Here is an 11,805-nt window from a genome sequence, read left to right on the forward strand (position 1 = left end):
CGCCGGGAAGGGGCCCCGCGCGCTCCCCTTCCCCCTTTGGCTCCTCCACCCCCTCCCCGATCCTCCCCAGCTGAGCTTCGCGAGCTCTTGGGAGTTAAAGAGCAGCCGGCCCCTTTTGGGGGTGGAAACGGGGTGGGGGGGGATAAAAAAAACTGAAATAGCTTCACATCAGAACTGAGACTAACCTTGTGGTTTTAACGCACACCCTGCTCTGTCCTGAAATCTGGAACTCATTACTTCATCACCCAGAAACTGCACGAAACCGCCCCCCCACCCCCACTGGAGCTGGGGAAAGGAACGAGCAAACATCCCTTTAAGAAAGAAACCTCTACTTGAATGATTTAAATTAAGGTGGATGGAAGTTATTTCCCTTTCTGGCGCTTGCCAGATTTCAAGTAAAGCTGAAAAAAAATGGGAGCAGGGGGAGGGAAGCAACAGGCGGCTGGACAGCAGAAGAAAAAGCAAGGGGGCAGCAGCCGGGTTGAAATGGGGGCCATCAATTTAAGTCAGAAAAGAAAAATAAAAGCAGACCCAGCTTGGGTGTCACGTAGGTTCGTGGCTGCAGCAAAAGTCGTGTTTCGTAAAGTTGAAAAACAACCGGTTCCTCTAACTGTTGTGATTTGGAAGGTTTCCCAGCGTTTGCCCGGAAGTTGACGAATAAATAAGAAATGCAATAAAAATGGGGGTGGGGGGAATGAGAGTGCGACTCGAGCGATCTCCTCGGCCCGCCCAGTCCTCTCCTAAGAAACGTGCTCATAATGGGGTGACCTAATTACATCGCAATGGAACTCCCTCTTAGCCACTCGGCGCACCGGGTTTCATAACAGACCCGGCGGCCTCGAGTGCCGAGAAGGGACGTGCAGGGCTGACGAGGCGGCGGGGCCCGCGTGGAAATAGGAAAGAAACACAACCCCACAATTTCCGCCTGGGTCTTCACTCCGGCACCGGGGCGAAGGCGCAGGGAGCGGGTGGGGAGCACGTTAGCAACTTTTTATCTGGGTGGGCAGGGGACACCCAAACCTAACAGCAAATAAATACATGTTTTACGGTTTTTAAGAGAGTAATACTGGACTGAGGGCCCCTCTGTTTCGTGGACCTCATGTTCCCTCCCGCCCAGAGCAGCGTGACAAGCCATATGTTCCGTTCCCGCGGGGGCCGGGGAGAAGCAACAATAAGTTCAAAGTGTCGCCTCCCTCCACCTTCGTTCTTACCAAAGTAACTTTTTTCATTGTTCTAACGTCTGGAGGTGTGTGGAGGGGGGAGGAGGGGAAAGGTTGCTGTGCGGCCCGAAAGTCAGAGCGCGTGGAAAGTCATGCTCGGTGTGTTTTTGGGGGCAGGGAGGTAGAAGAAGGGGCGTTCGTGAAGGATTCAGGGTTTTCTTCACTAAAAAGTTTAAATATTGGATGCGTTTAAGAAACGCCAAGCCTAGGCCTGCTAAAACAAACAAACGGCCCGGGCTGTGGTCTTTTTCCGCGATGCCCCCCCCCTTCCCGCCCACACTCGGAGTGCAGCGGCTGCAAAGCAAGCGCGAGTGTAGACGCGTGCGGCGCGCTAAATCTAAACCGTGCAGCGCTCGCCCCCGCCAGGCCGGGTCCTCCTGGGGAAAAAGTTTCCCCAGTCCAGCCCACCCCCGCCTCGCTGAAAAAAAAAAACAAAACCCAAAACCCAACACTTAAAACCCTATAGTTGGACGTTTTGTGCGTCCCAAAGTTCCAGTCTCCTCGCTCAGCCGGGTTTGCGGAAGGGAGCCGATGCGGAAGTCGGGAAAAGGTAAGCAGTGCGGGCACTTGGAGAAGTTTCAAGGCAGACCAGCTCAAGATGGAAACCGCAGCCCGGGCGCTAAGGACGGGCTCCGGCTCCCGCTGGCAAAAAGAGAAAGTCGAGCCCGCCTTCCTGCCCGACAAGAAAACAACACAACAACTAGAACCCCGAAGGGGGTGGAATGAGTGATGTCACAGAGCCGCGCTCCGAGGTTGACAAAGGGGGGGGCGCGCACCTCCCCCTCTGCGCCGCGCGCGGCCCCACAGGGGCGCCTGAAGCTCTGGGGAGCGAAGCCGGCGGACTCGAAACTTTTCCTCTTTAAGAAAAAAAAGTTGTACGAGGCTCGGAGTGGGGTTTTTTTTTTCCGCCTTCTTTCCTTGTCTCCCCTCCCCCTTCTTCCTTTTGAAAGTTTCTACCTCCCACCCCCCTTAGCTTGACCGCATGGCTGATTCAACCTCAGTGTCAATCAACTTTTTTCCCTCCTCTTCCTCATTTAAATGCGTTTAAAGCTCCTCCTCCCCGGCCAATCTGAAACTTTATAAATTGGGCTTTCCGCGCCGCAGCCCGAGAGAGTCAGAAAGGCGAGGGGCGCCGGGAGCTGGCGTGTGGGACTCCAAACCCGAGAGCCGGAGGCTGCGCCTTCCCCGCACCGGGACCTTCGCGACACACCACATACTCGCCCCTGCCCCGAGCGAGCGCCCAGGATGACCACCACTCTCGTGTCTGCCACCATCTTCGACTTGAGCGAAGTTTTATGCAAGGTAAAGAAGGGCGGAGCGTTTGCTTTTTAAAAAGTCTTTTTCTTTTGCCTTAAAAAGGAAGCCCCAAAAGTTTGGGTGTTGGAAAGAAGAGGGTAAAGGGAGATGGTTCTTTTCTCCGCCTGCATTTCCCCCCTAGTTTGAAGGAATTTGGCCCTGTCCTTCCAACTCTTTGAATTTCAGCAGTGCCTAGCGGGGATTACATGTGAATCTGGGGATCAGAGTTTTTGGGGTGCGAAGTTTGCGTGGCAGGGCTGCCCGGGGGCCGCGGAGGTGGGGCCCAGTTGGGGCAAGTTTTGGGTGATTTTTTAGTACAAAACGTGCTGCCTGAGCCAGGGTTCGTTGGTCTGCTCGGTTTCCCGGTGTGCGCTCTGGGTCCCGGCGACGCCGGGAGGGGTTCAACTCTGTCCAGTAACATTGCAGGCCTGTGGGGTTGGGGTCCGGGATACCTTAGGGGAAGTGAGTTTCGCGACGAAATTTTGCTGTGAGATTCGTTCCCCTGTTTTGGAGGAGCTGGGTATCTGCAAGGAAGAAAAAGGCCAAGTTGTAATTCAAAAAGATGTTACAGAGTGACTTTGCAGTGGGGTTTACGTCTGCCCTAGCTTGGCTAGGCTTCCTCCCCCGATCGCTGACCATGCTGCAAACTTTGGGATGAAGGTGGACTTCGGGTTGACCCACTTACCTGTGTTGCAAAGCACCTCAGTTCGTCGATTTGGGGGGCGGGGGCGGGGCGGTGGTGACAAAATACTGGCCTAAACTCAAGGGTCCTCGCAAGTAAGGATATGCTGAGGCCTCCTTAAAACATACAGCTTGCCAGCCGCTGTTGGAAAAAGCAAGTTTCCAACCTGTAATGTCCCAGCAGTGCAGTTTAAATGTACATAGCAAAAGCCTTTGGATGTTGTTAAATTTTTTTCCAACACCCTCCCCCCAATTTGAAAGGGTGAAGCTGCTAGGCTGCTTTTAATTGCCGAAGTGTTTTGCCTTAAACACGTCGGGTCATGTTGCTCTCTTTTCCCAGCTTGCAGCTCCTGTCGGCGCAGCTGCCAGCGCCCCAGGGCTGCAGGGTTGGGGTGCAGGGACGTTGAGGAGCTGAAGAGCAACATCAAAAAAGTTTGAATTTTCAGCTTCCTTCCCTCCCTGCGCTTTCCCAAACTCGGCTCGCATTCCCAAACTCCACTCGCGCAGCTGCGGGGGCTCCCCAGCACTTCTTCCCTCTCTTCCCGGCTCCTGCTCTTTGATCTATTTCTCTTTCTTTCGCCCCCTCCCCCTGCAGGACTTTTTAAATGAACCTCATTGTTGGAAACCAGCTCTCGACTGGGTTCCTGTAATCCTCTCGGTGGGGTGGTTGCAGTTACAGATTCCCGATCCCCACCCCGCCCATCCTAAGGGACCAACTTTTGGATCTGCACAATGACACCCACATGGGCTGGGAGCCAACTCCCAGGTCCCCCGCCTGATGATACTCTTTCCAAATCTTGGGTATACTTTCCGCAGGTGACCAGGGTTTCATTGGAATAGAAACCTGCCTGTAGTTGGCTCTGTCTCCCATCCCTGCCCCCCAGTCCGCTACGACTGGGAGGTAGATGGGGGGATTTGGTGCTTTCCTTTTCCTTCCTATCTGCAGCTTTGCATTAAAGATTAAACACTGGTGCTCTTATCCCAGTCCGCTCTTGCAGCCAGAAGACTAATTGCAAAGGCATCTTCTCAGTGAAGGGAGGTGGGGAACGTTGGGAGAGATCATTGTGGAAGGTACCCCTTCCAGGAACACAGGGGAGTGAGTTTTATTTTCGAGAATCTCATCCCTCTCTCCCCCAACCACAGACCGGGCCCCCATGTCTTCCCTCCTTACCTCTCAAGAAAAGGCATAGGCAGTCAGTAAACCTTTTGCCAGAAGGGAACACTTCTGAAGGAGGAAGTTGGGAGTCTTAGGCCAGGTTGTGGGGGAGGGGCGAATCAATTAAGCAGGACTGATTAGAAAGGGACCTAACCTACTCATGAAAATCAGTCTCCTCTCTGAGGCCTATCCGTTTTTGTTAGGGGAGGGGAATCTAGAGAAGTCTGCATTGTGTGAGATTTTGAGTTGAAGAATCTATTTGGGTGGTGAAGAAGTTGCATTTTATAGATAAAAGTGGTAGCTTTGGGACAGGATATGGGGGTGCATTTCAGGAGTCAGCATGGAGCAGGGTCCATACATAAAATAATTTGTCACACAGTCCAAAATTTTGTTGTTTCTCATGCATGGGGCCAAAATAAACCCAGGTGGATGGTCTGTGGGAGCAAGAGAGGGAAGGGGCTTGCTAGGGCAGGGGTGGAGAGATTGTGGAAGGAGCTGCCTAACTATCCTTTCTCTTCTCTCTCTTCCTTCCAGGGTAACAAGATGCTCAACTACAGTACTCCCAGTGCAGGGGGCTGCCTGCTGGACAGGAAGGCAGTGGGCACCCCTGCTGGGGGGGGCTTCCCTCGGAGGCACTCGGTCACCCTGCCCAGCTCCAAGTTCCACCAGAACCAGCTCCTCAGCAGCCTCAAGGGCGAGCCAGCCCCAGCCCTGAGCTCTCGGGACAGCCGCTTCCGAGACCGCTCTTTCTCAGAAGGGGGCGAGCGGCTGCTGCCCACCCAGAAGCAGCCGGGAAGCGGCCAGGTCAACTCCAGCCGCTATAAGACGGAGCTGTGCCGCCCCTTCGAGGAAAATGGCGCCTGTAAGTACGGGGACAAGTGCCAGTTCGCACACGGCATCCACGAGCTCCGCAGCCTGACCCGCCACCCCAAGTACAAGACGGAGCTGTGCCGCACCTTCCACACCATCGGCTTCTGCCCCTACGGGCCCCGCTGCCATTTCATCCACAATGCTGAGGAGCGCCGTGCCCTGGCCGGGGCCCGGGACCTCTCCGCCGACCGTCCCCGCCTCCAGCATAGCTTTAGCTTTGCTGGGTTTCCTAGTGCCGCTGCCACCACCGCTGCCACCGGGCTGCTGGACAGCCCCACCTCCATCACCCCACCCCCCATCCTGAGCGCTGATGACCTCCTGGGCTCACCTACCCTGCCCGATGGCACCAATAACCCTTTTGCCTTCTCCAGCCAGGAGCTGGCGAGCCTCTTTGCCCCTAGCATGGGGCTGCCCGGGGGTGGCTCCCCGACCACCTTCCTCTTCCGGCCCATGTCCGAGTCCCCCCATATGTTTGACTCTCCCCCCAGCCCTCAGGATTCTCTCTCGGACCAGGAGGGCTACCTGAGCAGCTCCAGCAGCAGCCACAGTGGCTCAGACTCCCCCACCTTGGACAACTCAAGACGCCTGCCCATTTTCAGCAGACTTTCCATCTCAGATGACTAAACCAGGGTAGGGAGGGACCCCCTGCCTACCCCACCCCCAACCCCGCAGCCACATCCCAGACCCTTACCTCCCTACCCATCCTTACAGCCCCTACATTAACAAGGTTAAGCTCAACCCCTTTCCCCCAGAACCTTGAAATGTCCCTTCTCCCTCTCCCATTACCCCACCTAACATAAGGACAAGTCAATTTGTCAGTAGCTTCTTCTGGCTTGAAACCCCCTCCCTGGATTTTATAGCCCACTTACCATGCATAACAAACAAGTCCCATATTTGTCAGTAGATGCCTTTTTTCTGGCTTAAGCCTTAAGTGCCAAATCACAAAAGAAAAAGCAGTAACAGTTTACAGAAGCAACTTAGTGCCTTGTAATCTAACTTTGTCACTGTGACTACATTACCTCTTCAGCGCCAGAGGGCACCCGTGGGCCTCCCGGAGCCTCTGCCCATGGGGAGGGGGAGGGGCAGGCCCAGAACCAGCAGCTCCCTCCACTGGCGACACAAGTGCACCTTCCCTGCTTCAGTCTCCCGCACACTTCCTCCTCCCCTCTCTTCCCAATATCAGCCCCCTCAGAGTTGTTGCCAGACTTGGAGTTTTGGGGAAACCTGTCTTGACATTCAAAACCTTTTTCTTCCCAACCTGAACCCCTGTTGACTAATCTTGCCTGGGTTTGTGGAGGTCTGCAGGAAGGCAGGCTGAAAAAGTGGACGAAGATTTTGACTTAAGTGGGACTTTGTGATTTTAATTTTTTCTTTTTTTAAGTGGGGAGGAAGGGGACGCTAGATGGACTATGAGAGACTTGATTTTGGTGCTAAAGTTCCCCAGTTCATATGTGACATCTTTAAAAAAAAAATAACAACAAAAAAAAAATGAGAGAAAAGCTAAAAAAAAATGTAAGGGGTGAGCAGTTAATGGTATTCATTCCACATACATTATCTGTGTAAAACGATTTCCTGTAGAAGTAGCTTTAATGGTTTTTGCTCTAGAATACCGTAGGTCTATCCTTAGAGCACTCACGCCATGCTTTTTTCCCTTGGTTTTAAACTTCATATAACTTTCAGAAATTGGAGAGCAAAAATTTTGCTTGTCACTGCACATCAATATAAAAAAGCTTATTTAACTTATCAAAACGTATTTATTGCCAAACTATGCTTTTTTTTGTTAATTTTGTTCATATTTATCGGGATGACAAATCCATAGAATATATTCTTTTATGTTAAATTATGATCTTCATATTAATCTTAAAATTTTGTGACGTGTCTTTTTCCTTTTTTTCCACAGTTTTAATATATTATTCTTCAACGACATTTTTGTAACTTTACACTTTTTTTGGTTATTTTATTTTAAAAAAATGAAAAATTAATTTAAAAAAATGCAAAAAACTGTTGGATTATTTATTTTAGAAATTCCCCCCTTTGTGTTGGACTGCAAATTGAGTTTCTTTCTCTTTAGGCCTTTTACAACTAGGACTGAGAATGTATGTAAAAGTTCTGTGACAGTACAGAAGGAAAACAACTTTTTATGTATAGCTTCTAAAAGGGAAAAAACAAAAAAAGAGAGAAAACCCTTTGACTTCCACGTGCCCATCTCAAGACATTCCACTCGCAGATTTGAGGTTCTGGATTCCAGGTTTGGAGTTTTCCAATGTTAATGTAAACAGAACTGGCACACACACATAAGATGAATGTAATTATTATTCCTCTTGCTGGTCACTACCGTCGCTTTCTATTTCTCTTTCTTTGTGTGAATTTATTTAAAAGAAAAAAAACTTTTTGTAACGACTATTTGCAGTTTAAAAAATCAATAAACCCCGTTTTTTCAAGAAACATTGATGGTGGAGCTGGTTTTCCTTAGTTTGTGGTTTGACTTGACCAGTCACATACCTTGCAGGTCCTGGGGAGGGGGAAGGGACAGTGGTTGGTTTCCCCTCATGCTTACAGCTAAAGCTATAGCTCCAGTTGTTGATGCTGGAAGTTTGCTGAGCTTAGAGGGGATGGGGTGTAGGTTTTCTGTGAAGGAGCCTGCACTTGCTCCTGAGAAGACCGCCCAGTGTGTCAGTTGTTGACCGAGTCTGGCTTGCCACACCTGGGTACCCTCAGAAGTCCTTCCCTGGAGCCAAGGCTCAGGGGCTTCCAGTCTTCCCTGTCCAGCCTGCCTACCCTTTGGGTGATGTTTGGGATGCTGAAATGATGAAGGGGGACATAGCAATGGCACACTCACAAGCCTGGATTTGAGTGAGTTATTTTGGTGCTTTGAGCTCATTTTTCCCCCCAGGAAATTAACCTCAAGTTCGAACCTCTAAACACCTACCTGCAGTGGGTATAAGGAAGCAATGCATGCTTGGAGAGGGGCATCCAGGGTGGTGAGGGGCTCAGTCACAAGGGACTGGGGATTGGGTGGTTCCACTTGGATTTGATATGTGCGTCTGTCGGGAGGGCTATTAAGGAGGAGTGGGTATTAACACTGGCCGACGGAACGGAACGTCACAAGTCACCAATAGTTCCTGCCACCTTAGTCCTTAGTAGGTCCTGGTCACACCTCTGATGCCATGGAAAATAGGTAGATTATCATCTTAGAATCGGTGGGCCCCTCTCCAAGTCATATTTCTCCTAAAAAGAAGAAAAAAAAAAGAAAGGAAAAAAGAAATGGTGGGCCCCAGCCAAGGCCAGATGACCACTTATAGGTGATGTTTTACCTGTCAGAGGCGGGTTGGATCTTTCTAAAAATCTGGTCCTTAGGGGGATTTCTTTTTGAGAAGACAGATATGTTGCTATTTGAGGCTCAGTCTTTGGTTGTTTATATCCAGTAAGTTTGGGGAGGTAAGCTTAATTTCCATTTCAATTCCACCAGGTCTTTCTCAAATGCAGTTAGGTCTGCTGCAGACATTGGCCAGGCCAGGGTTGTCCCTGAGACTGGGAAGACCTCCCTGTACCCTCTGGACTCTTCTTTCCTGAGCAGCAGGTATCTACTGGGGGCCAGGGGTGTGAGGTAGAAAAATAGGGACTATTACCTGTTCCAGAGCAGGGCCTGGTGGTAGGAAGAGGGAAACTTTTCAGCCCTTTCTAGGATTGGAGTAAACCTAGGCCTTTTGTCCCCTAAAGAGGCAGTGACTTTGTGTGTTTGGGGTGGGTGGTGGTGGTGGCATGTGATCATCCTCTCTGACGAAAGGCAAAGAAGACATTTAATCATTCACCTTGAGCTCTTTCTCTGCAGGCACACATGAGCATGTGGCAGACAACTTTCTAGGTCTCCTCTCTTGGTGACACTGGTTAGGTTCCCAAAGACCTGAGCATACCTTCCAGCCAGCCCCACATTTCCTCCTTTGTCAGTTACTTGATTTAGAAAACAAAGATAGAGACCTTGACTCCAGGAAGCCCTGCAGGGTGAGGTTTGGCTGCAAAGGCACAGGGAGGCTCCCCGCCACCTGGGGAAGCTCCATGACCTAAGTGTCACCTGGACAAGTTACACAGGCTGGGATTTAGCCCACCCAGGCCCATGTGTGGTGGCCACAAGAGCCTGATTTTGTACCATCTGGACCTTAAAGGTAGAGGAGATGGGCCCAAAGCAACCCAAGAAAGGAGACAGCAGAACACTTTCAGGGCCACTAGAAGATGAAGAGGCCTCAGCAGCAGTCTGTGCTCTGGGCTGGCGGGCAGGCCAGGGAGGTGTGAGCCCAGAGCTGGCAGGGAACCTCATCTCTGAGCTTCCTCACAGCAGGGGAGGATAGGAAACACACAGAGGGAGCAGAAGGTAAGGCTTCCAAAGGGAAGTGGGGCAGGAAAGGTAAGGCCTTGCTGTGTCAGCCAGTGTCCTGGGACACAGGGCCTCCTCCCCCAGCCCCTCTCTGAGGCATCTCTGCACGAGGTCTGTCCTGGGTAGGTAGGGCCTCCTGGCTGCTGGCCCTGAAACCCACAGTCTGGTTGTGGGCTGAAGGTCTTCCCTTGGAGCAGCTCAAAGAAATAAGCTGTTTTGGCCACTGGGCAATGACCTGCCTTTCCTGGCCTGGAAGCCTCGTTGGCAGGAGGAAGGATGGGGGTCTGCTCTGCCTCAGTGACACCCTAGTGAAAGGAGGGCCTTTAAGGTCCAACAGAGTGGGGAGCAGATGTAGGGTGGGCACAGTGATCATGGCAGGGGTAAGGATCCGTGGTATGAAGGAAGGAGGGGTGCCGGATGGAGCCCTTGGACCAGGGTTCAAATCCTGCTCCCATTATACAAACTTGTGCCTTGGGTAAATGACTTAAGCTTGGACTTTTCAGCTGCTTCTCAAGGGGGTGCTGTGAGGATCGAGTGACCCATTAGTAATGACAGCTCTTCATAAGTGCCAGGTAGTATTCTAGGAATGTCATGTGTATTACTAACCCATTTGATGATCATAATGAGCCCACAGAGGGAGTTCTCTACTATCCCCATTTTACATATGGAGAAACTGGGGTGCAGAGGAGTTCATTAATTTGTCACACAGGAGACAATGTCAGGCTTCGAACCCAGGCAGGTTAGCTCCATCATTGCATTTCACCACTGTGCCACAGTGTCTAGGCCGGCATGGGAAGAATGTTTGGCACGGTCTCTGCACACAGTGACCGCAGATCAACCAGTGTTAGTTCCCGTCCCTCTCGGCCTTTCGTGGAGATTCTGCAGGAGCATGAGAGGCAACCAGTTGGATTAGGTGCCTGTGCACACACCCCCTCCATCGAGTTCCATGATCTCATGTCCCAAGGGGCCCTGGATTGGCACATTTGGAGGAGGGGGGGCGGAGGGGGCAGGCCATCCTCTTGGACTTTCTCCTTCTTTGCCTGCTGTTGAGGTGGCTTCTGTTAATGATTGACAGACCAAAGGGTGCCTCGGGGCTGCCTGCGGGGGGTGGGGTGGTGGTGGTTGGCCCTGTGCCCTTCTTCCCCCAGGGTCTCCCACCCCTGCACCTAGCCAAGCATTTAATCATGTCTGGCTGGACTGACTGGAGCGCTACCTGAGCTCAGAGGGGGAGGAGGCGGCTAGGGCAGCCCGGCTGCTGGCTGCCCCTTGCTGCCTTGCATGTGGCCCTTCCAAGGCCTGCCGATGGCTTCCTGGGCAGCAGGCAAGGATTCAGAGAGCTGGGGTGCAGGGCAAAACCTTGGCCTTTTCTTGAGGTCAGGTCAGCACTGAGGGTCCCACCTCCTGGCGGGTAAAGCTTGGCTTAAAGAGAAACCTGGCCCAAGGGCCTACAGTGCTTTCCTGGGGAGTCCCAAGTGGTGGCATCTGCGTTACTGGCGTGGGAAACTAGTCCCCAGGGAGCCAGGCAGGGGCTGCATGGGAGAGCCAGCTCTCGGTCAGCGGACAGGACACCTCCTCCACGTCCAGGCTGTTTGCTGTTGTTTCGAAACGCTGGCAAAGCCAGGGTCTCAAAGTACAGGGCTGTGAGTGATGACTGTGCCTGCGCTATCAGCTGGGGGTACAATGAAAATAAATACTGGCAATGGCCAAAACTAAGGCAATTTTCTCACCACCTGGAGCTAGTCAGGTAGCTGCCCCCACTACCCCGACTCCCAGTTGTACCTCGGGGGAAAAGCAGCTCATGACCACATGGGGCGGAGTTCATTTCTGCTGATCCCAGTGCTCTGGGGCTAGGGGGGCCTCTATTGCCCAGGGTAAGGAGCTGGTTTGGGAGTCAGAGGGACACAGGTTCAAGTGCCTTGTTGGGCTTCAAGGTTACTCTGTGACCTTAAGCTAAAAATTTAGTAAGCAGCTTAGAGCTCAGTTTCCTCACTTATAAATGGGATGGTGATGATGATGATTACATCTACTGCAATGGAGAGGCAAACTGGCACAGTCACACAGTTGGGTATTAACTCATTAAATCCAGTCCTAGATCTGTGACCCTGCTCAACCACTTCCAAGCTGTGTGACCTTGGGCAAGTTACGTAACCTCTCTGAGACTTATTTTTCTCCTCTAAGCATGGAGTACAGGAAGCATCTGCACCCTGCCC

At 51.9% G+C, this 11,805-nt stretch overlaps 1 protein-coding gene across 1 annotated transcript; it reads left to right on the forward strand.

The window, feature by feature from the left end:
* Nucleotides 1–2,001: 2,001 nt before the first annotated feature.
* Nucleotides 2,002–7,668, forward strand: ZFP36L1 (ZFP36 like 1 zinc finger CCCH-type). Its single transcript, XM_012781150.3, has 2 exons — nt 2,002–2,522; nt 4,888–7,668. Exons 1-2 carry the CDS (start codon nt 2,466–2,468, stop codon nt 5,845–5,847), a joined length of 1,017 nt encoding a protein of 338 aa, XP_012636604.1. The 5' UTR covers nt 2,002–2,465; the 3' UTR covers nt 5,848–7,668.
* The last annotated feature ends 4,137 nt before the right edge of the window (nt 7,669–11,805 follow it).

Source organism: Microcebus murinus, chromosome 6 (genome assembly GCF_040939455.1).
Source record: "Microcebus murinus isolate Inina chromosome 6, M.murinus_Inina_mat1.0, whole genome shotgun sequence".
Lineage (NCBI taxonomy): Eukaryota > Metazoa > Chordata > Mammalia > Primates > Cheirogaleidae > Microcebus > Microcebus murinus.

What these genes read in the sequence shown, in the direction of transcription:
- ZFP36L1 (XM_012781150.3), top strand. Translation starts at nt 2,466, where the DNA reads ATGACCACCACTCTCGTGTCTGCCACCATCTTCGACTTGAGCGAAGTT. An exon ending in TGAGCGAAGTTTTATGCAAG is followed by an intron (nt 2,523 to 4,887) that starts GTAAAGAAGGGC and finishes TCTTCCTTCCAG; the next exon opens with GGTAACAAGATGCTCAACTA.